This window comes from Lipotes vexillifer, unplaced genomic scaffold (genome assembly GCF_000442215.2).
Source record: "Lipotes vexillifer unplaced genomic scaffold, Lipotes_vexillifer_v1.1 scaffold54, whole genome shotgun sequence".
Classification (NCBI taxonomy): Eukaryota; Metazoa; Chordata; class Mammalia; order Artiodactyla; family Lipotidae; genus Lipotes; species Lipotes vexillifer.
The window spans coordinates 206,047-230,484 of record NW_006789324.1 but is presented as its reverse complement, the minus strand read 5'-3'; the positions used below and the strand labels follow the sequence as shown (position 1 = coordinate 230,484).

The 24,438-nt window shown below is 46.0% G+C and overlaps 1 protein-coding gene across 1 annotated transcript in view; it reads left to right on the top strand.

The window, feature by feature from the left end:
• Positions 1-24,438, top strand: part of PLPP3 (phospholipid phosphatase 3) — an 81,712-nt gene that overhangs the window by 44,099 nt on the left and 13,175 nt on the right. Inside the window, exons 3-5 of the mRNA XM_007462562.1 lie at positions 11,905-12,185; positions 12,590-12,647; positions 23,393-23,569. Of these exons, the coding sequence (XP_007462624.1) occupies positions 11,905-12,185; positions 12,590-12,647; positions 23,393-23,569 (516 nt within the window). The remainder of the gene's footprint in view (positions 1-11,904; positions 12,186-12,589; positions 12,648-23,392; positions 23,570-24,438) is intronic.

The window sequence follows — 24,438 nt, the reverse complement described above, 5'->3', positions numbered from 1 at the left end:
CTTTCCCTGCTGTTTGCCAAGAGCCCCTTCTTCCTCACGAGATCTAGTGTTTTTAAGAAAAATCTGCTTTGAAGAACTTAGTTGTGGCCGGCCTCTCTCCTCATGTCACGTGGATGTTTTAATTAAAATGCTCCCTGACCTCCCAGGTTTCCTGGAAATGGGCACATGCTGTGGCCTTGGTTATATAGGATGGGCGGCAGCGATGTTTCCTTCTCCCACACAGGGTTAGCAAAATAGGTTTGGTGGGGCTTCCCTCTGGTTCTGAAAAAGGCCAGCCAAGCAAATGCGGTAATAATTGGTGTCCTTTGTCAGGGGCTACTGTTGTGCCATGGAAACCTGAGACCGTGTTCAAGCCTTCTGCCCTCGTAGAAACCCCGCCACCCTGACACGAGGTTTTCTGGTGTCTCAGTTTCTCATGGGGTTAAAGTCATAAGCGCTGGTTCATCCATGAGCTCCTCTGCTATGGAACGTGTAGCGAATTAATGAACCTCACTGCGCTTCAGTGGGTTCATCTGTGAAATGGACATTATATGTCTACTTATGAAGGTTTTCAGAAATAAATGAGCTAAAGTATGGAAAGTAACTTAGGGCCCGACACAAGCAGTATAGTAGGTAAATGTTCACTATTTTTATTGTAAATGAGTAAACAGTCAAAAAGTCGTGAAGTGACTTAGCCAAGACCTTATACCCGGTATAAGTAGAATCAGGAAAGGACCTCCAGCCTTTGTACACGTCACATCTCCCGCTCTTTCCTTGTAGTTTATTCGTCAGAAACAGGGTCTCTTGACTCTCGTTCCAGTGCTCTTTGCAAGAAAACTTTTACCTCCTGATCCAGCTGCCCCTGCATTTCAGCTGGAGGCATGTGTGAGAGGTGGGCTCCTAATGAGGTCTGCTTGCCTGCTCACCTGCCATTAAGGACCGGAGCACTCAGGGGAAAAAGGAAAAGCAAAGACCTCGGAGGAAAAGTGACTAATTCCCATTCATATATATTCTCAATTCTGGAAAAGCTATACGACTTGAATTCAACAACGATAGCAACCCCTCTCTCCCACTGTGACTGGCCAGAAAGCCTGGCTGGCCCCGTCCAGAATCTGCTTCTGATCAGAGGGCGTGAATGACAGTCAGGGAGGGTGGAGGGGGACCCAGAGCTGGAAATCTAATCATCCTGCTACTTGCTGCCCCGGTCTCCTCCCACCGAATGTCAGGTTTGTTTAAAACAACACGAGAAGCCTTGTTCCAGTCTGAGGAGTCCCCACAACAAAGGAATCGCATGCCAGTGGGGTTTAGAGTGTGGTTTAGAGAGGCACGAATCAGAAGTTATAGAGAAAGCAGACACCTTTCTATGGCAGGAGATGTGGAAAAATCTAGTCATTTTGACCTCTTTTTCAGATGTATCTCAGATTCTGGAATTATAGCATAATAGGAATTCCTTCTAAATCCACAAGGCAGTGGTTCCTATCCCTGCCTTGTAAGGGTTTAATGACTCTACAGCAGTGAGATTAGGAGCGAAAGCAGTACATATCATTTCCTATCTAGCCTTCTCTCGATTTGCCTTGTACCGCGCTGTGAAGAGAATTATGGGCAAAGTTCTTAATATGGAAAAATGCTTAGTATTCTTTTTAAATAAACATGAGCTCAGTGCTTGCCTTGGTCAGACCCTGAAAGGGGTTTAATAAAGATTCTTAATACCTAGGAGTTGAAGCATGATGAATCACAAGTGAATCCCCCTTCTCCCTCTGGCCGTGAAGACACTACTTTCCCTCAGATCCCATTGATTTTGACGTCTGTCATGATATTCCTAACTAGAGAAAAAGCTCAGGCCTTGGCCTCATCTGATTGAGGTTCACGGCCTAACTTCTGAGCTTATCCGTTCTGTGACTTGTTCGTCAACTTCGAGCAATCCGTTGACCCCTTTGGAAAAGAGCTATACCTTCCTTTACTGTAAATTGGTGACAATAGTTCACCAACTCCATAGGCTAGTTCTGGGAGTCAAATCAAGTGACATTATGTGTGTCATCAGTGAGACTCAGCCTTTTCTTTTCTGTAATGTCGTACCGTAGCCTTTGTACTGTGCATACAAAGTAGGCTTCGTATGCATATTCTTTTACTTGTACTTGGTAGTGATTCTAGGGGGTAGATTGGTACAGCTAAGGCAACTGGGAATCAAGATATGAAGTGACTTTCCCATAACTAATGAGTGGCAGGGCCAGACCAGTAGTCCTCTGGATTCTAAGGCAAGGCTTTTTAAAAAAATAATGACACCACTGTTACCTTCTAAAGGCTGCCTCCCCTTCCACAATTACTTATCAAGCCCCCAGGGCGTGGCAGGTGCTGGGGATGCAGTGTTGAACCTCAGCCCAACAATCTGTGTGTTGTCTCTTGTCACTAAACTGCCAGAAGCTGCCCCATCTCAAGCAGACAAATAGCACCTTCAATACACATCGCCTCGTAATGTGTCCGCATCTTGTCTCCCAGCTAGATAATAGGTTCCTGCAAGGCAGAGATCAGGTCTTTTCCTCCTGCACGTGGTAGGTACTAAATAAACACCAAGCAAATATCACCTCTTCTCCAGGAAGCATCCCTTGGCTGCCTCCTCCCCACACCTTCCAAAGGTCCCAGAGGTCCCCGGGCCCACCGCTATCGTCTCAGTCACTGTGTTGAACTGTCATGTCTGTTTGATTGTCTGTTTCCTCGTTATCCTGCTAGCTGCATCACGGTAGGGACCGGTCTGATTTGATTTTGTATTGCTAGTGCAAGGCACAGACTTGGGTGCTCAATATATATGTTTGTGAAAATCACAGAGGAGGTCATGCATTTGGGGCAGAAACTCCCAAGCATTAGGCCAAAAGATGTCAGAGGACCTAGGAAGCAGGGACAAGTGTCCTGTTCATCTCCCTAAAATCTTCGCCATGGTCCCCGATGCACGTGGGGGCCTGCTCTCTACCACATGCACATTTCTGGCTGGAGAGACAAGAAGAGCTTATAGCTCCGAGACTTGTTTATTCAGGATCAGCCTTCCGTTTGCCCACATCTGGACTTCATTACTTCCTCCCCGCCCCCCCATCTCCCTTTATCTGAGAGAGCACTGCCAAGAAAACAAGGTTCCCCAAGATTGCTTCCTCATTAAAGGTTAGTGGAGTCTTCAACTCTGAAAAAACATGAAGCCGAGCTGGCCCAGTGGTGCCTTGGTGGGAGACCCAGTTCCCCAGTTTACAATCCACTACATCTGTGCAATTACCCAGACCACCAACAGAGAGTGGCCGTGTTAATCCTTCAACTGTGTCATCCCGGATCAGACAGCTACAGAGTTCTTCTGAGACCTTCTTACCCCTGGGGGTGAGGTGGGGGGAGGGGCCCTATGTGCAATGTAACAAACACAGGCATGGAGATTAGGATTTAGGCTTCTCCCTTTCCCCTCCACGCCCCACACTCTGCAGAAATTCTTCCTTAGTTACTATCACTCTTAAGGGTTCAGGTTTATTTGGGATATGTATCTAATATGAAGGTGGTGATATTCTCCACTTCAAGTGATAATGCTTAGGGGGCTGGGAAATCTGTTTGCGTGAGTTAGTGTTAGGGGATGGGGTAGAGGGTCGGATACCATTGATGAACTATCTCGTGGGCCTGAAACTAATATGCCTTATCTTAAGTCCTCTTCAGCTACAGGGGGTAGGTATTATGTACCCCATTTTACATATGAGGGAAGGTCCTGAGGCTTACAAGGGGGATGTGGCTAGTGTGAGGTTACTCTGCTTAATGACTGGGGAGCAGAAATGAAAACCCAGGTCTGTCTGGCTTCAGAGCCGAGCGTGTGAACTGACATTGAAGACCCCCTCAGTGCTAGGGGCTATGTAGAGTGTTCTTTATTTAGTGAGAGCTAGAAAATCTTTAGTTCCTGGTGTACAGAGCTCAATGTATAGAGGAAGGTGAAACATCTAGACCCACCGGGCAGGTGACTGCCCGAGATTGACAACGTAGGATGGTGTTTTGTAGCAAAAGTGGTTTGTGCAGAATCTCTGGGTGAGACCTTCCTTAGAACAAGCAGGCAGCTTCTAGGCTTCCTCTTGGCCTAGGAGCTGATAGACAAGACATAGATACTGTCCTTGGAGCTTATGGTATAAAGGGGAAGCAGGGCAAGTACAAGACTGACTGTACCATTAGATCCTCAAGGAGACTAAAGAATTAGTCTGAGAACTAGAGGAGAGTCAGGGCTGTGCAGGGTCGTGGGCCCCAGAGAGGTGAGAGCTTCAAGGACAAAACAGGCCAAATGCTATAGATGGTCTAAGGTGTAAATAAAGTGCTATGGGAGTTGAGAGGAAGACCACTGAAGGTTCTTTTCATTGGTGAAGGCTTCATCGTCATCATCATCATCATCCTTCATGGAGCACTGTCCCATTTAATATCACAACAACCCTTGAGCTCTTGGTACTGTCATCATATCATTCCCCTTTGTACACATAAGAGGGCTGAGAGTCATAGAGCTCAGTTGTCCAAGACTCCTGAGTAAAAGAGCCCGAACTCTAACCCAGTGCACTAGTCGGCACTTGAGCTCTACTTTGAAGCAGAGGTGAGACTTTCATCAGAGATCCTGATAATCCAGGCAGAGGGCATGGCTTCACCATGACTGAAACAATAGGGTGTTTTCAAGAATAGTTGAGCCAGACCCGTTTGGCTGGAGAACTAGAGTGTAAGGGAGTAGACAAAGATAAAGTAGGAAGAGATAACTGCAAGACTGTGAAACTCCTTGAGTGCTGAGGAGTTTTTACTCCAGTTAATTGCCTAGAGATTGATGAAAGTATTTTCAGCCTACTGGGCCAATTTTCCAACCAAGGTTAAGGATGAGGCCTGAACCACAGTGGTGGTAATACAAGGGGAAGAGAGAGACAAGAATGGATGTGAGACACCTTGCAAACGTGAGATGAACAGAATTTGATGACAGTGGGGTAAAGGAGACGGAGGGGTCTAAGATTTCCTGTCTTTGCAGTTCTATGTTTGGTGGCATCTTGAGTAGAAATGAAGGGAAGAGAAGTGAGGTTTGGGGCAGAAGTTGCAATGAGTGTGACTTGGTCAGGTTGACGTGCTGATAACATCGGCTTGATAACTAACTAGTTGGATGATTTGGCAGAAGATTGGAACAAGACTGATAGGGGTAAATGGTAAGCTGAAACTAGAGAGAGAAAGGTGCCCCTTTGAAGGTCATCTTCACAGAGGTAATCACTGAAGCTATTGGAGCAGCTGAGATCACAGTGAAAAGGCAAGGATACAACCCTAGGAAGACCTACCTTTATCTGGTAGAACCCAAAAGTGGAGCCACTGGAAGAAGAAAGGTGTTTGAGAAATAGGAAGAAAAGCACAGTGGTGATATTAAAGGACGTTAGGAAATTCAAGGTCAAAAGGAACGAGAGGTAGGCAATAGGCAATGTTACAGAGAGAACAGTCGGGAGACTCTTGCATGGATAGGCAGAGCTGGTCATCTAGGAGACACATGGCTGTGAGTCCCTGACTTTGGAAAATACGATGCTTCACGCTTCAAACTGCCTGCCTTGTAAAGCTTGTGGGCTTAGGGCAGCCACTACTGATTTCAACCATTCATAGCTTCTATGGTGACCTCTCTCTGGCTTCTTTGCTGTCCATTATTCTAGATATCGGAGTTTTGACCTACCCATAAAGCCCAGAATCTCCACTCGTGGCCTTGGACAGATTTAGGTTCCCATTGCCTTGCCCGATCTGTCAGGCGCTGATCTCCTGCCAGTAGGTTGAAGACAACCTAGTGGGAGAAGAATGGGATATTAAATTTCTCATCAGTTATTTCTCGTCACGAAAGATACTGCATTTTATTGTAGTAGATGGAGCATTCAGCTCAAAGAAAACACAGCTACGTGTATCTCCATCCTTAGAAGCAGGACCCAGATACGTTACATTTTTCCTTTCCCTTGGGACTGAGAAATAATGTGAAGAAAAGGATTCTCCATTATTTAATGTTTGTTGAATGAATGAATCTCTTCTGGGCTGAGAGAAGTTCATTAATCCACAGAGCTGAGATGTGAAGGGGGAGCTTGGTGCTCTGTGGCTGGCAGGGATCTAGATGTGCACGTGCCTGACAGGGTTACGTGACCTTCCCGGGTGCTCAAGGAACATCTGTCTCCCTGGAGACATCCATCCTGCCACCACCTGCTAGGGCTTCTAAGAGAAAGCTAGCTTGACGCCATTGGACAGAACACGGGAGGCCCAGGCTGCAGCGACAGCCCTGCCACTGCCCATTGCCTTGTACCTGAGGGTGATTCAATGGCCTCTCTGGCCTTCGTCATACTCACAAAGTATGGATAATAATTTAGTAATCCATAGGGTGTTGTGAGAAGCAGATAACACAGTGGATAGGGAAATGTTTTGTAAGCCATAACAGGCTGTGCAGATGTTATCATTCAAGCAGATCAGAATATAGGGAAGTTTGTCCTTCGAACTCAGCAGGGGGAAAAGATGAGTTCTCAGGCTCTGAAAGACGGATTGTTGGGACACTGTGTGCAAAAGTCTTTTCTTGGGAAAATCTATAGAGGGGACTGTTGTAAATAACCCTCGCTGCCTGGGATTTAGACTTCCCTTCTGCTTTGTTCCCCTGAAAAAGACATCCTAGATAAAATGGTCAAAACCAACATCTCCATAATACCCAAATTTTCTGGTTCTACCCTGGAGGGGTGGCACTTCCACATTCTTTAGTGTGGAATGTTCCTTTCCAAGGAGCTCTTAGAACTATCTTGGAAAACATGTACTTGTATAAAAGTACAGGCATATCCTTACAGATATTGCAGGTTCGGTTGCAGATCATCGCAATAAAGTGAATATTGCAACAAAGCGAGTCACACGAAATTTTGTTTCCCCAGTGCATGTAAAAGTTATGTTTACACTAAACCATAGTCTATTAAGTGTGCAATCATATTATCTCTAAAAATCAATGTATATGCCTGAATTAAAAAGCACTTTGTTGCTAAAAAAATGCCGACAATCATCTGAGGCTTGCGGGAATCATAAGCTTTTTGCAATGGTAACAGTAAAGACCACTGATCACAGATCACAACAACAAATATAATAATAATGAAAAAATTGGAAATATTACGAGTATCACCAAAACGTAATACACAGAGACACGAATTGAGCAAATGCTGTTGGAAAAATGGTGCTGATAGACTTGCTTAACGCAGGGCTGCCACAAACCTTCAGTTTGTAAAAAACAAACAAACAAACAAAAAAACCCCCAAAAACCTCACAATATCTGCAAAGCACAATAAAATGAGGTATGCCTGTGTTAATTTTTTGTTTCTCTTTTTCCAAGGGCAGGAAAAAAAAAAGTGTTTGCATGGCTCTTCTGCTAGGTGCTAGGCATTTGATATACCACCTTCTCTCTCTCTTTTTTTTTTTTTGTGGTACGCGGGCCTCTCACTGTTGTGGCCTCTCCCGTTGCGGAGCACAGGCTCCGGACGCGCAGGCTCAGCGGCCACGACTCACGGGCCCAGTCGCTCCGCGGCATGTGGGGTCTTCCTGGACCGGGGCACGAACACGTGTCCCCTGCATTGGCAGGCGGACTCTCAACCACTGCGCCACCAGGGAAGCCCCTGATATACCACCTTCTTGAATCCCCTGGCAATCCTGTCAGGTAGAGATTACTGGGGGTTTTTTTTGAGCTTTTTTAAAAAAAAATTTTTTTATATTGGAGCACATTTGATTAACAATGTTGTGTTAGTTTTAGGTGTACAGCAAAGTGATACATGTATCTATTCTTTTTCAAATTCTTTTCACATTAGGTTATTACAGAATATTGAGCAGAGTTCCCTATGCTATACAGTGGGTCCTTGTTGGCTATCTATTTTAAATATAATAGTGTGTGCATGGCAAGATATTACTCTTATTTCATAGACAAGGAGACCTAAGCCCAGAGAGGTGAAGTCACTTATCTAGGTCCAAGGTAAGAGATGGGATTCAGACCAAGGTTTTTCTGGCTCCACAGTCAGTGCTTCTTTCACCACCATGTGCTCTCTTCTTTCCAAAATGTCTCTCCTAATATTTCTCCAAATTTCCCCTCCGGAACAGTTCAATATTTGTGAATATGTGGCCAGTTGAGCTCTTGTACACCAGAAAAGACAGAAAGGGGAGGAGCTGTCTGAGAGTTGGAGACTCCCTCCCTCCAGACTGCGGCCATTCTCGGGCAAGGACTGATTGACTGATCCCTCTCTCTCCCCTCGTAGCTTAATTGCAATGCTTTCCCACTTTATTAGTTTCCAGATTCCGTGCCAAGTGCTTTAAAAGGCAGGTAGGGGAGAATTCTTCTCTGCTCGCTGGCAGCCTGCCATCACCCCCAGAATCTGTTGCTTGCTGTTTCAGAAAGGGATCGACATTGAAGGCATTTTTCTCAGCCGTGAAATTTACATATCACAACCTTGCTGACTGAAGCAGAAATGAGGGCTCCAGGGGCGGGAGGACGGCCCGAGTGGGGACCGAGCCTTTGCAGGGGGGGAGAGGGAGGGGGAGGGAAGAGCTTATTTTATTACCCAGGAATAAAAACATTGTGAGTAATGAATAAAGTCCGAAAGCAGTAAATCTGGAACTCCAGAGTTACGTGTGTAACGTGTTGGAGAACAATTTAAGCCCTCGCCTCTTCTGCAGAAGCGAGGTATTTGGGCAGCCCGAATTTCATTAAATGGTCTTTTAAGGGTTAGGATTACAAGAAGCCAAACCCGGCTGGTTCATAATGATGATTTATGGCTGTGTTGTCGACTCCCCGACCCTTCTATACAAGGGGATGGAGAAAATACATAATTTGTTGCTCATTAACTCCAAGATCTGTCAGGGCTGCCCCAGAAGCCATGTGGTCCTGGAGTCATGTGTCTGCTAAATGGCTTCAGCCTGGTCCTGTCCTCGAAAATACGCAGTTGCCATTCTACAGTGGAAATTGTTTTTAATAACAATAGAAATAATAAAATGATCTCGATGTATTTCTTCTGTGGGTCTGTCAACTTGAGAGTCGGAATACCTGGGCTCTGTTCTTAACACTGTAAGCTTACTAGCCTCACATCCTTCAGATAAGTCACTATTTCTCAGTGCCTTAGTATTCCCACCTGTAAACTGGGTATATTGTCTTCACAGGTTGCAGATTAAATGAAACTGTAAGTTGCTAAAGAAACATAAAAGATTGCTAGTGTTATTAGGGTTGTTATTGGGAATTTGAGGGGCCATCAGATATTTTCTTTTTCATCTTCCCATGAGAGGAGGAAGCACTTTAATTAGCAGCTTGCTATTTGCAAGACTGTGGCACTGAAAACTGCAGTTTTAGAATGAAGGAATGTTAGAGCTGAAAACGGTCCTTGAGGTGTAATCAAACCCTTTCTCCCTAAGATGGCTGACGCAGAGAGGTGACTCCCCTGAGATTCATCAATAAAATGATGTAAGACATGCTGATATGCAGTGGGAACCCACATGTTCTTTTTCAGCATCAGATAGGAAATCACGCTCAGGCCATGCTGATTTGGAAACAGTTTCTTAATCTGTGGCAGTGGATGGTTCAAGGAACTCAGGAGCAATCCGAGGGCAGGGATCATTCATGGGGCTTTGGTTCTGCTCCTTGCCTGTGGTGTCATCTCCGAGGAAGTACCATTCCTCTGCTTCTGCTTATTACCTTTGTTTGGTTGGGAGGCTATTGGTGGAGGTGGCACAGGAGAGCTGGGAATAAATGTCTTTGCAGTTATGAAGGAATGAATCACGGAGTCTAGTGCCCTCGTTTTGCAAATGGAGAAACTAACTTATCCCAAGTCACTCAGTGAGTAGGGACTCAAGCCCTGGCCCCTTGACTCCTAGTTTAGTGCTTCCCCCCCCCATGTCTAACGTCACGTGGGCATGATTTATAAATAAAGAAGAATAAGAAAGAGAGAACATGATGGTGGTAACAAACATCTGGAATGTGTTAGCCTGTAAGGTTACATAGGGTAAAAGTATAAACAGGTTCAAAAGGGGAATTAGACCATGAATGGTAGGAAAGAATGCTGGGTGGAGGGTTAGAACACCTGGGTCTAATCTTTAGATGTGAGTTAATTTGGACCTCAGTTTCTTCCATATATAATGGAGCCTTTCATTTGTGACCAGCTAGGCTTCTCAGATTTTAATCTCTGCAGCATGTTGTCAAAGGACTCTTAGTAATGTTTAGAGGACATTTCCAATTTTGCAATAAAACAACTGTGAGGACCACCATCCTGCTCCCTTTCATTCATTTGTTCATTCATCTGATCATCCTGTTCTCCCAGGGAGTGGCTAAGCCAGGATGCCAGACCGGACTGGCCTTTGATCAGCTCTCTCTAATATAGAGTCATATGATCTAGGAAACTCAATATGATCTAGTAAACCAAAGGGTAGCACTTAGAAATATCAAGTATTTATAAACACAGAATCACTGTATAAATGTTAGTAGTCCTGGTAGCTGTTCTCATGACTGCACCTGCTTGCCCCTGGGCCCAGCTGGCATTTCATGGCCATCCTCCCCCCAGACTTGGGAGCCCTGGACTTGGATCAGATCCCTAGCATCAACGCCTTCCCCAGCTGTAAAAGAATGACGGGACACTTTGAGAAGGACTGCCCGGAAGTGTCAGTCTGTTCCTTCCCTTGTGGTTGTGAACATGCTCTCTGTTCCCTGAAAGGGCAAGTGTGGCTCATCAGCCTTCCCTGTGAGGAAGTGTGAAAGGGACTTTGTGGTGAGTGGTGGGTTGAACATCGCTGTCCCTGGACTCTGGTTGCATCCAGGAAGTGGCCAGGGCTGTGCTGTGGAGTTAAGACAAGGGCAGCAGGCTGTGTGGTGGTGCATCACCGGCGTAGAACTGGTCCTCGGCCGTGTAGGCAGCAGAGGTGTTTTGAGTCAGCTGCCCACCGCCCGTCCTTGATGTAAAACCTGACAGTTTGGGTTAAGGTGCTTTCCCTCCCCCAGCCTCAGTCCACCTCCTGGTGATCCTGAGGAGTTCATAAAATAAAGTGTATAAAAAATAAATACTGCTATGCAATAGATAATCGATAGTTGGTGGCCCTTTTTTTTTTCTTTTTAAAGTAGTGATAAATCGCCCCTAAGCATTAAGGAGTAGGCACTGTGGGATGGAGGAAGGGTATGATCTGAAGTGCCTTGTATAAAAGTTTCTTGGTTTGTAGGCCAGTGTTCTTTTCATCATGCGCTAGGTCTAAAGAGTAAAATGAAAGAATCACTTTCTATGACCCAACAGGGCATTTCCCATCCATGTTACCACCTTTCCGGCAGTAACTCTGCAGAGATTTAAGTTATTTCAGAAGGACGCCGGGTAGGTGGCAGAGCCTGGATTCAAACCCGGGAATGGGTCTGGGGGCATTCGCCCTTTCCCACAGAAACCTCGGCCGCCGTGGCTCAACATGGCACAGACCGAGGCCTGGTGTAAAGTTAGATCATTGTTGGTGATCCTTTACCCCAAATCCCAGAATCCGGAAATTGGCTTAGGCCCTCAGACCATGACCATGATTCTTCAATAGCTAAGTCATTATTTGTCTCTCTCTTGGTTTTTAAATATATGCGTGTGTGTGTATAATATATTTTTATATATTATGTATTTTTATATATTATATATTTACACATAAATATATTCGATTGCATATTTTTCTTGTTACAAAAGTACTATATGGCCATGTAGAACGTTTTAAAAAAAGGAAAAAATGACTGTGTTAGCACATTAATCTTTTTTCCTGTGCATATTTATGTCTGTATACTTCTTAAATAGAACATTGGGATTTTCTAGATTATAACTTGCAGTTATGTACTGAATATCTCTTATGTCAGTAAATATCCTTTCTAGCCTCGCTTTTGTTGATGGGTCTTGATACTGCCTAACCCCCCCATCCATTGTCTTTCAGATCATCACAGGGGAATTCTACCGCATCTATTACCTGAAGGAGAAGTCCCGGTCCACGATTCAGAATCCCTATGTGGCAGCCCTCTATAAGCAAGTGGGCTGCTTCCTCTTTGGCTGTGCCATCAGCCAGTCCTTCACAGACATTGCCAAAGTCTCCATAGGGCGCCTGCGTCCTCACTTCTTGAGCGTCTGCAACCCTGATTTCAGTCAAATCAACTGCTCCGAGGGCTACATTCAAAACTACAAATGCAGAGGCGACGACAGCAAAGTCCAGGAAGCCAGGTGAGACCCCACCTCCCGTGGCACTGTGTCCATGCCTTTGCTGTAGGCAGTTCAGTGAGCACCTACTGAGTAGGGTACCAAGTTCAGAGCTGGGCCCCGGTTTAGATGGGTGAATAAAGCAGAGTCCACATTCTTAAGGAACTCACAGTCAGATGATTGAGACAGATAGTAAATAAACAGTTACAGTAGAGCATTGCTAAGTCCATTCATTCATTCTTTCTTTCTTTGTTTCGTTTATTCACACATTCATGGGTGCCTGTTAGGTTCCAGGCAATCCACTACCAAGGATGCAAAAATGAACAAGGCAGTGCTGCTTTCGGGGTCACAGTCTAGGGAGGGAAGATGCACAGACATGTACCGGGGATATGAATACGGCCCTAACACTCCCTCTCTTGCTCTTACAGGAGGTCCTTCTTTTCTGGCCACGCCTCCTTCTCCATGTACACCATGCTGTATTTGGTGGTAAGTACTTTGATTCCAGTGGAGTCCAGCCCCAGCTTCAATCCCGTCTGTGCAAAGAGCCATCAGAATCGTTAGGGACAGACTTCACTGAGAAATCTTTGAAAAAGAGGTTCGATAGGAGAATTAACTCCTATTCTGAGCCCTGCCACTGCGTTAGCAGAAGGTGTTTCACTTTCCAGACTTTTCCCATTTTTCAAATAAAAATAATATTTACCATGGCTGCTTGATAAGGATTGAGCACCCATTTTGGAATGATTAAGTGATAAAGACACTTGTATAACATTTTATGGTAATAAGCACCGTTTTCTGAAAATCCATGAACTCAGTTGATCCTTTCAGAAGCCTTATGTTATAAGTAATATTATCTCTGCTGTGGGAAAGGATTACTAAGTAAGTCTTAGAGAATTAAAGCAAACTGCCAAAGTTTACGTAGACACCAGAACTCTCGCTCAAATCCATGCCTTGTGCTCGAATTCCTCGTGATGTTCTCCATGCCATTCCTCCCCCACGCTCTACTGATGGAAGGGCTTTAAAAATCCTTATGTGACTACAGAGTGATTTTGAGTTTTACAGAATCCTTCTGCATCCCTGAGCACACGTGACCTCATAATAGCACAGTGAAGCAGGAAATCCTTGGCCCCATTGCTCAGATCCAGAGACCAAGGCCCAGAGAGGATCAGTAGTGTGTTGGATGACTTTCAGATAGTGGTAGAGCCATGGTCTGAGGTCCCCTGTTGGCCTCGCCATGCCATGCTTCCTGGAGATGCCGGGATGGTGCAGGTGAAGCGCCTTGCTCCCCTCCAGCTGCCACACAGACAGACAGCTGCTGGTCTGTTTCTCTCTGTCAATTAAATATGGTCCCACTGCCTTTCCTTTCCCCTTGAATGAGGTCCGTGTGCCAAAGCACTTCCTGCTTTTGGCTGCTTTGATGGAGTTCAGAGCGAGAAGGTGCTGAAAGGTCAGATGTAGCTCAGAGGAGCATAAGCTGTTTGGAAAAAGAACATTTTGATTTCAACTTATTTGAAAAGCATAATTAGGAGTTGGAAAAACAGCAGAGAGGTTTTTGTTTTGTTTTGTTTTGTTTTTTCCCCCAATCCTTTCCAAGTCTGGAGGCCTCCAGGCTTCCTGTTACCTAGGATACAGAGCTAAGAGGTAGGCCCCAACCTCTAAAAACATTAAATGTGGATTTTAAAAATTCATGGAGAGCACTTCCCACCATTCTTCATTTTTTGTTGTTGTTGTTTTAGTTTTTGCTTTGCTCTTAGGAAGGACAATTTAGCAGCAATATTTTGTTTCCTGTTCCATTTATATTTTACCCAGGGCTGGAAGCAATTTTACAAAATATAATTTCAGTGTTTTGTAAAGTAAAAGTGCTGACAGGTTTCTGGTACCTTCTAGGTGCCAGGTACTATGTCGCACTCATGCTATACCTTTCGATTCTCTCAATAACCCGGTGAGATGTGTTTTAATTACACTGTTTTCAGTTTCAAACAAACAAACAAACAAACAACCCTGAATCTAAGAGGTATTGGAAGGCTGGTCCTCATGACCCCAGCATCGTTGTATGTTCTTTTCATTGTGCTGCGCGACAAAAAATAAAGCCAAACCTCTGCAGGATAAACTTACAGAATATAAGCTCCAACCCTAATTTCAATGTCGCTTGAAGGTGACCTGCCTTTCTTCAGATCTGCTTTAGTGGGTGAGATGCCCCCCTACCCCCAGCACCCATCACCTCCTGGAAGCTATGATTATAGCAAGAGCTCTCTGCAGGGGTGATGGGTGAGGAGTAGATTGTGATTGAATGTTTATTTGCATCTTTGAGGGAGGAAAAAATTATAGTGCCTTTATATTCCAGGAAGGAAGGAAGGGAGGGAGGGAGGGAGGGAAGGAGGAAAGAAGACAGCCTCCTTAATCCTTCATCTCTGAAGCATATTTTTACACACACTCCCCCATGCACACACCACACACTCTTCAGAGCTCTTGCAAACATACACGCATTCACAACTCACAGACACCCACATATACAACGTGCAAACACAAGGCCCTCCTTTTAGCTCTAAGATTATCTTGTCTTAAAACAACCTCTGCAGGTAAGGGCTAAGAAGTAAGGAGGACAGTGCCCTTCTCCAGGGCTCCTTTTTATGTGATATTACGCAGAAATCTCAACTCTTTGAAAGTCCAATTTGCAAAGCTTTCTAAAGGAAGTTTGAAGAACACCGTTGCCTCCTCTCTGGGGAAGTGGGAAATCCTGCAGTCCGTCAGAGAAGCCCCTAGACTCCTCCCACAGGGCTTTTATATTGGGCTGCAGGAAGTGTCGGAGCTGCACTCGGCCTCCCACAGAGCCCCATGGGCTTTTATGAAGGCAGCCTGTGATCCACAGCTTCTCTGGAGCCTTAGGGAGAAGCCCGTTTGAACCGGCTGGGCATGGCATTGACAATGTTTGCCTTTAGAGTTGGACAGACCTGGGTGACTCTGGCCATGCCAATTACTAGCTGTGGAACCGGGAGTTGATTACTTAGGTTTTGAACCTCAGTATACTCATCTGTCAAGGGGAGACAATTGTGTCTGTTTTTGCAGAGCTGTTGCCACTTTTCTTCTCTAGGCCCTGCTTTCCCCATCGTCAAATGTAAGAGTGGAATTAGAAGGTGTCTTCTGATTCTCAATCTCTGTGGTTCTATTTAAAAGCAGTTTGGACTACGTGCTGAAAGAGAAGATGGGGAGTACTCAGAGACAATTTTGCCCAGATTCCCATGGAGTTCAGAGAGTGGCGGACCAGAAGCACCAGCCATCCCTTCACCAGGCCTTTCAGTACCAGCCACCATCTAGAGCCTCCCGTGGCCTTGGAGGGCGCTCCATATTAGGTTTTGATTTGTAAAATGGATAGCTTGGAAAAACCATGTTCCAAACACCAAATTATCTCTGGGCATGGAAGCTTAAGGTTGAGGTTAAGGCTTGTCAGAGATTAATGCAAATTCTAATCAGAGAAATCCCGCAGCCTATATAAACATAAACGGTGCTTCCTACCCTTGAGCCCTGGTCTAAACTCCAGAGGACCACATCTGGATTGGCCCCGCGCCTCCATGGTCAGGGATTGAGGATGGCCTGGCTGTCTGGATAAAATGGCAGCACAGGAGCCAGGCACCAATTCACATAGCACACCTGGAGTTACCTCTGTTGTACCAGGCACGCTGCTGCCTTCTGGGGCTACTAGATGAATCGGACCTGGGCCCTGCCCTCAAGGAACTCACCTATGCTTTCAACATTCATCATTCAGCATGTATTTAGTGAGTGGCTATTATGCACCAAGCCCCATGCCAGGGGTGGGAATATAGCGATTGGCAAGGCATGGGCATGGCCCTTGGGGAGTTCAGTCTAGAGGAACAGGTGGACAGTAACAATAGTCTGGTCCATGCTACAGGAGGGCCCAGGGTGTATAGGTTATTATGGAAGCTCAGAATTGTGGCACCCTGGCTAAGCTGGAGTGGAGAGCAGAAGCCGGGGAAGGCTTCCCTTAGGGTAGTCACGGGATGGTGGGAGGGTTGGAAGGACTGCCCGTGCACAGGTGGAAAGGAGGATGGTGATATGGGATCTGCAGGTGTTCAGTTGAGTAGGGCTTTGACGGCTGGTAGGAAGCAGGGCGTGGAGGGTGCAGTGAGAGCTGAGAAGACCCTGGGGGTCCTCAGCCCCAGCTCCTCCTTTTGCAGCTCAGCTCAGGCAGCAGCAAGTTTGAGTGAGGCCTTTCTTGGACTGCCAAGCTCCTCTCCTGGGAATCTGCACCTCGCCCCTCCCCTTCCTCAGGACACTTTGTCAGAGAAGCCTTCCCTGGACGTCCGCTCCTATACTCCCTAACTCCCTTTGCAGCCTTATTTTTTCCCCACCATCTGACATACTCTTTGTGTATCTCCACCAGATAAATTATAAGCTTCATGAAGGAGAGGTTTTTGGTCTCTTGATTCACTGCTGTCTCTCACTTCCCCAGTGTCTGATACTTAAGTATGCAATGAATGATGAACAAATGAATGGATGGATGATGGATGGATGGATGGATGGATGGATGAATCCTGCGTCTTTTGACACTCCCAGGCCGTGCTCCTTTTCCATTCCAATCAGAACTTTGTTCATCTCCTCATCACTGACTTGATAGATTACAAAGGGCCTGTGTGATGTAGGGAAGGCCTTTGCTGCCTCTTTGCTGAACTGTTTACCTTTGGACTCTTCACTGTGGTGCCCGTGAAAACTGTTGATATGTCAGAGGGTTTGTTGGGTACCAGGGAAGTGGCTGTGCTCTGATAGCCATGTTCTCTGGCCTCTGGTTGTTAGTCATTGAGCTTTTGTTCATCATGTTTAGAATCCTGGAGCAGTGGGGTCTGGTACGCCCATGAGACATGCCCACAGATCCTGGGAGTGTCTGGTGAAACCCCTTCCGGGAACAAGATTGTTGTTTCCAAGGGGGGATAAACCACAGCACCAGATGTTTTTCCTTTTCTTCCTGCCTGCCTCATCCATCCATCCATCCATCCATCCAGCAGTTTCTGAGTACCTGTACTGTGCCAGACCTTGTGTGAGCACCTGGGGACACCAAAAGAGCTCACATTTTGTGAGGAAAGCCTGAAAAATATTTAAATAGTTGCAAAGCAGTTGGCTAAGTTCTCTGATAGGGGTGGACTGAGGGATTGGAGCCCAGAGGAAAGGACTATTAACTCTGCTCAGAGTCAGTTCACAGGCTCTCCTGAGCTTAAGATCAGGTCAGAGACTCTTGTATTCTAACTCTTACAAAAGCTATACACCTGTGTTTGAGACGTGTGTGCTATAAAAGTGTGTGACAGGTGAATTAGAGGAGCCTGAAGTTCCATGTGTCCCATTCGGGTTGTCCTTTAGTCCATGACGCCTGTATAGTCCCCTCAGATTGCTTCTCCAGAGACAGAAGTCCAATACAAAAGACCAATACTCGACATGCAAAGCACTAATTCCCTAAGGAAGCCAGGTGGTTCTGTGGTTAGATCATGGACTTAAAAGAGGCAAATCTTACTCAGTGGAAATCATGGCCCATTGTTACCTTGAGCAAGTGACATGGCCTCTCTTGGCCTTGCTCTCTTCATCTGTAAAATGGGCACAATGGTGTCTGCCTACCAGGATGGTTGTAACAATTGCAGGGGATATAATTTAAAGCACCTTGCTCAGTGTCAAAGTGCTCGGCAAACCGGTAGTTTCTTTTTCTCCCCCTGATAGTGGCAGAAAACAAGATCCGATTCCCTTCTAAAGGAGGAGAAAAGTCAACTAAAAACTCCTCTTTGTCTTGAACGTAGTTGAATAACTTCCCAGTTCTGCACCACGTAGAGTCACCAGGCACGTGCACTTGAGCCATGGAGGAGATGGGAGAAGGGAGAAAGTTTCTCCCGTGGGTGTCAGCGATCTGGACAGACTTCCAGGAAGAAAGAGGGCAGGGACAGAGGAAGGACAAAAGCCTCCTTCTCACTCTTAGCAGAGAGCTCCCAAGAGCAATGGAAATGAAGCCAGAGGACAGTACAGACCTGTTTCACCAGTATGCAAATTGTGTAATGAAACACAAATGACTTAGCAAGAACCAGTGAGACTCACCCAAGTCTGACTTGCTGGTTCAGCCCCAGCTGGCTTCAACTCAGCCAGATCTTTCTAAGGAGGTTTTGTTAGAATTCCACAGGATCCCAGTTTTGAAGCTCAGACCAGGAAGAAGAGAGCTCCATTTCTGGAGTGAGTTCTGTGTGCCGAGGACTTTCATATACATCGGGGGGCGGCGGCGGGCGGACAGACATACACCTTTCTATTGTAAACTCCATATCTACAATCAGCAGTTTTATTTTAGCAACTGGAAGAAAAATCTTAGTCCCAGAAAGGGACTGAAAGATTATATTCTTTTTTTGTGAAGGAACTTATTTTATTCATGTCTGTGTCTTTCACAGTTTTGAACAGAATAGATGCTCACAACATTTTTTTTTAAGTGAACAAATCTCCTTATGTGACATATGGGAAAGCAGAAATCCAGAGAAGCAGAGTGCCTTGTCCTGGGCCAGACAGCTGGTGTGTAGCAGAGAAAGGATTCAGATCCAGTTGCTCTGTTTGCAAGTCAGGCACTTTCTGTGGCATCACACTGACACACAGGAAGTGGATTGTCTGAAACCAGAGGCCTTCACACAGGTGGGGAATTAAAGACAGACAGGACAGGACCTCGGGGCTACAGGTGCCCGGGAGAGGTCAAGCTGATTTAGGCTTTCTGGTTTGGTCCAGCTGTGCTCACGCCTTTCTTAACCACCCTTTTCAGGGTGCCTGGGACTTCGCTGAAGCCCCTGCAGGAGCTTTGATTCTGGGAGAGGCTCCTTGCTATTTGGTCTAGGACAGGGCATTACATCCTTGGGGCCACAAGGTTTGACTCCCTCTCCTGAGTGAGGGTTACCTGCCCGTGTGGAGTGGGAATGAATGGAGCCTCCTGACCCACACAGTATCCCCAGGTCAGGTTTCCAAGGGAGCAGGGTGTTCCAGAATGTACTCACTGATTCTGGTGAGGCCCGAGCCTCTGGCCTGGAGTGAGTGGCTCTTGTGAACTGGGCTTTCAACTGGCAAAATCCAATCCATTCATCACTTAGATTGGGGTAGGGCAGAGGGTGTTATCAGATCCTTTGGTCAACCTCAAAGCCTGTTGCCCTCAGCTGACTTTTCAAATCTAAAGTAGTCCTTGGGTGAAAGGTCATTGTGCAATCGCTTTCTTTAGTAATTCGCTTGTTTTTTGGTGAAATCAACAGAGTCATTGAGTCAATCTCATCTATCAAAGCGAAAGGGTGACATCGATTTCTATAAAGAGTGCCTTGAGTCCCTGTCTCATGCCAGGCAGGGTCCTGTGATGTCACATCTGATCCTGGTAACCCTAAGAGGAAGATGTTGTCCTGCTGGTTTCACAGCGAAAGAGACTGAGGCTTAGAGAAGTTAGTGAGTGGTAGAGCTGGGACTGGAATCAGGGCTGTCTCACCCCAAAATTCACTTCGCTACTGCTGTGCCCCAGCTACAGACACCAGGATCCACCCTGAGATCTTGAGACATTTCTCAATAAATGTGTCAGTTACTGATGGATTTGGGGGTGCGAGCTTCCATCTGCCCCCTCATTCCACGCCTGACTGCTTCCCGAAGGGATTCTTTCCCCCAAGATGGCCCCTCACTTCTTTCTTATTCCTGAGCACTCCCTTTCTGAAGCTATTCTGATGACAAGTCTCTTCCTCCCTCCTCAAGTTCCTCTCATGTATTTGCTTTTTTCTTATATTAAGCTCCAGCCTTCAGTATCTGAGTCAGTGGAAGGGGAGATGTGTGCCTCGTCGGGTTGGGAAACCCAGCCTTCCTCTGTCCCACCCTGATCTCCAGGGCCCGTGACCTAAAGTCTACATGGAGGGGGCAGGGAGAGATGGAGGATTTTGAACTGTCATTTTCTGAGGACCTGCAGATTTTTAAATTGAGGGAAATGAGAAAACCTTGAGGTTATTAGGTCCAGATTAAGAGAAAAAAAACCATGGTTAGAGAATAAAAGCATCTGTTTTTTGAGCAGTACGTGGTGCCAGGCACTTAGCACCAATCTGTGCTACAGCCTGTAAAATAGTGGTTGTTCCACTTATTTTACATGGGCGAAAACTGAGGCTCAATGAGGTTTTCCTTTTCTTTTCTTTTTTTTTTTTGGGCTGCACCCCGCAGCTTGAGGGATCTTAGTTCCCTGACCAGGGATCCAACCCACACCCTCAGCAGTGAAAGCATGGAGTCCTAACCACTGGACCACCAGGGAATTCCCCAATGAGGTTTTTCTGGTGAAAACCTGTGCCCTTTCCGTTGCCCACCCAGCCCCTGTCCATTGCCAAGACTGGCTGGAGGAAGGCCAGACCATGGTGGTCACACTGCATATGGCCTAGTACTTCTTCCCTGAACTTGCTATTGTCTTAAAGACCGGGTTGAGTTGGAGCTATATCAACATCATCCCCATTCTCACTCTCAAAAAGGAAGAGATTTCTTTTGATTCATGATTGTAGAATCTGCTGTTTGTTGGCTCATTTCAGCAGAAATGAGGGAGTAGCCTTTGACCTTCAGATTATCTTTTTCTGGTACTGAGTACCTTGCTTAAAATCATTTTACACCATAGCTTACAGTACCATTTCCCAATTGTGATTCATTAGGTAGATACTCTGTAAAAATAATATGTCTTGTAAGTGATGAAAATAAGCATTTAGTATTTACCAGTCTTTTTAAAAAAGACCCTTAGTATTCCATGGAGTATGGTTTGGGAAAGACTGACCTACTAAATAAAGGCCACGTTCATTAGTTTGACCTCCAGTGCCCTTCATGAGCTGCCTGTGCTTGCCACTGTAGCCCTGTGTTTCACCCCCTCCCCCATCCCCTGCCCCATACACACTTTTCTGCTATTACAGAACTTCAAGAAGTTCTCTGCAGCTCTGATTGCTGGCTTATGAGCCTTTGCTCTGCCTGGAATACACACCCCCTCACTACCATCCCCTTAACTCCTAGAAAATACCTATTCATGTTTAGGATTCAAGTCAAGTATACCTTCCCCTTAGTAACTGACCTTGGTCCCCCCAACTTCTTTCATAGCTTCTATATAGCCCATAAGTGCACTTACATGTTTTCATATGTTCCCCCAACTGTATGCTCGTAGGGCAGGAATTATAACTTCTCATTTCTGTGTCCTTAGCACCTATCATAGTGCCTGAGGTGTGTGTGTGTGTGTGTGTGTGTGTGTGTGTGTGTGTGTGTGTGTGTGTGTGTATTTATTTATTTATTGGCTAGTTCCACAGGTTTGGCCTTTTAGGTTAATTTTAGAATAATTTTTTAAGGTTTTTTCTCCAAACCTTTTTAGGATGTTCCTAGGAATCTGATTAAGTTTACATATTAACTTTTGAGTTCATAAGTTGAGGGTTCTTATAAATGGGTGTTCTTATAAATAAAAATCCTAGCAATCTATTCAAATTGTCCTTTACGTCCTTGGCTTCATAAAGGCTCTATGCAGTTCTTGGTAAACTAATAACTATTTATATCATCATCTTGGCCATTATGATGATTTTTTTTTTTTTTTTTTTTTTTTTGTGGTACGCGGGCCTCTCACTGTTGTGGCCTCTCCCGCTGCGGAGCACAGGCTCCGGACGCGCAGGCTCAGCGGCCACGGCTCACGGGCCCAGCTGCTCCGCGGCATGTGGGATCTTCCCGGACCGGGACACGAACCCGTGTCCCCTGCGTCGGCAGGCGGACTCTCAATCACTGCGCCACCAGGGAAGCCCCATTATGATGATTTTATCTCTTCTTTTAGATTTTTAACTGGGTACTTTTTATTTTTGCAAAACGATTGGTTTTTATCACTTGTTTAGTGGCCAACATCATCAGTGCGTTCTCTTTATTATTTTTTATTTGTTGTTCTTACATTTCCCAACAATACATTTATATAATTTCGTAGTGATTATAAAGTTGCCTTCTGTTTTCCAGGCCTGGTTTTTTTTTTGCAATTATCTTCCAAGTCGTTGAGGTTTCAGTGCTAGAGGTTCTTCCTACGCGGGCAAGAGTGACTCCGGAATCTTCCACTCTTCTATCTCCTCAGGTTTACTGCTGGCTTGTCAATCCTGACCACCCCAAGGAAGGTGTCCATTTGTCTCAGGAAGGGCAGAGTCACTCCCTTGCCACTGTCCAGGTCTATCTTTAGGCTGTCAGCCCCTCCCCTCTGCTCTCTTCCCCTCTCTCTGGTCTCCCAGTGCCTGGCTTTGATTTGTAGTCGGAAGTTCCCCTCGTCCCGTTGTGTCTTCCCCCTCATTTCCCAAGTTCCCACAGGAACCTGAGAAGTCTGCTGTGCCCAGAGGTTAGAACGGAAACTGCAGCGAGATAACTCCAAGGGACAATGCCCAGCTGACGTCATTACAGCTTCTTTGCCTGGGCCAGAGTGGCTTTTTGGTTTTTTTCTTCCATCTGTCTTCAGGTTACTCTTCTGCCCCACCCAGCCCAGTCTCTGTCAACCTCTCTTTGAAAGTTCTCTGGCATTGTCTGGTTGGTTTATGTGTTTCCTCATATTCTAATGCAAAATCCCTAGTTCCAAGTGGTGACTTAGAAGCTTGTTCTTTGATAGAGTTGCTTTCTTTTGAAGCAGAAGCATTCCCTTGTGATTGTCATAATAAACCACCCTCCCCCCCAGCCCCCCTTGTGACTATCATAATAAACCCCCCTCCCCCCCCACCCCCCCACCCCCCCCCCCACGTCATCACGCTTGTGTTTCCATGACACTCCTGAGAGGCAGGTAGTGTAGGGATTGTAGAGCCATAATCTCCAGGAAGGAAAACACACATGTGCATTGAATGAGTTGTCATCAATTGTAAAAAAGAAACCTTTACTAACCCCAGTTACTATTCTTTAATTGGTTTCAGTCAAGAAGATGATAAAAGGAGACTCAAGTTTCTGGAGGGTCTAGTACATGCCAGGCAGCGTGCTAAGGCCATGCTCATGAATTCTTTTCCTTGGCTCTTATTAGCTTACCTCCCTAGAAAAGCTCCATTTTTCTTAGTGTTTAGTAGGGGAACTAAGGCTTAAGGTTTAAAAACATGGGCTTGAGGTCAAGTCCAAGTTGAATGCTCTTTCTTCCAGACGGTTCCATGTGTGGGAATGTCATGTGTGTCAACCTGGGGCTAGAATGCAGGTGAGCGGCCAGTCACTCAGTGTCTGTTCGTTTTGTCTCCTCCCTCCAGCTGTACCTGCAGGCCCGCTTCACTTGGCGAGGGGCCCGCCTGCTCCGGCCCCTCCTGCAGTTCACCCTGATCATGATGGCCTTTTACACAGGACTGTCCCGCGTGTCTGACCACAAGCACCATCCCAGTGATGTCCTGGCGGGGTTTGCTCAAGGAGCCCTGGTGGCCTGCTGCATAGTAAGTAGCCTCTTGTCCTCTGCACACAAGCAGGGCCCTGGATGGCTTGCTTGTTAAATGTTTCCAGCTCAGTGACCAAAGCCAGGGAGCTCAGTCCTCTTCTCTGCTTGGTGTCTGAGGAGCCATCCTGCCCCAGGAGCCCTTCAGTGAAATGAGGATAATTCCTGCTTCTTTCCAGCCTGGGAGTTTTAATCCAACAGATTCTGTGAATCCTTTTCTCCAGAAATACGGAAGGTTCGTGCTCATAGTTGCAATAGCAAGAGGTCTTAGATATTATTCTACTCACTCGCTCTATTCATGAGGGCAGTCAGGGCTCAAGAGGGGAAGAAACTTGCCTCAGGTCACATGTCAAGAGTCTAAGTCTCTGACTCATATGTTGCTCACATGCTGCTTTGGTGATCACTATTCCAAGCACTTCCCAGCTGCTTGGAAAACATCTACCCTTCCCACCGTGAACTTTACAGCACTTGGTCAGACCCTGAACTAGGTGTTGGCTGGGGAGGTGGGAGTTTGGCGAAGGCTAAGCCCTCTCGTAGCCTGAGGGCTTTGTGCAATCATGTCACAGAGCTTCCTAGAGAATGGCCTTGGGATGGACCACATTCCCATCGGCCTCAAATGACCTACCCCTTCACATACTTCCTCCCCTACTCCCAGTGACGGCGGATGAGGCATTCCACCTCTGAGGCTCTATCTCTTCAGGAATCTCTGCTTTTTTTTGCCTGCTAAGTTTTTTGTTTTTGTTTTTAATAGTCAAAAAGAGAAACTTTTTTTTTTTTTTAATCTGTACAACATTACATTTCACGCTAAAATTTTGAGGGGTTTTATTCAGCAAACACGACTGAGCACCTCCTCTGACATTTGCCTTCCTG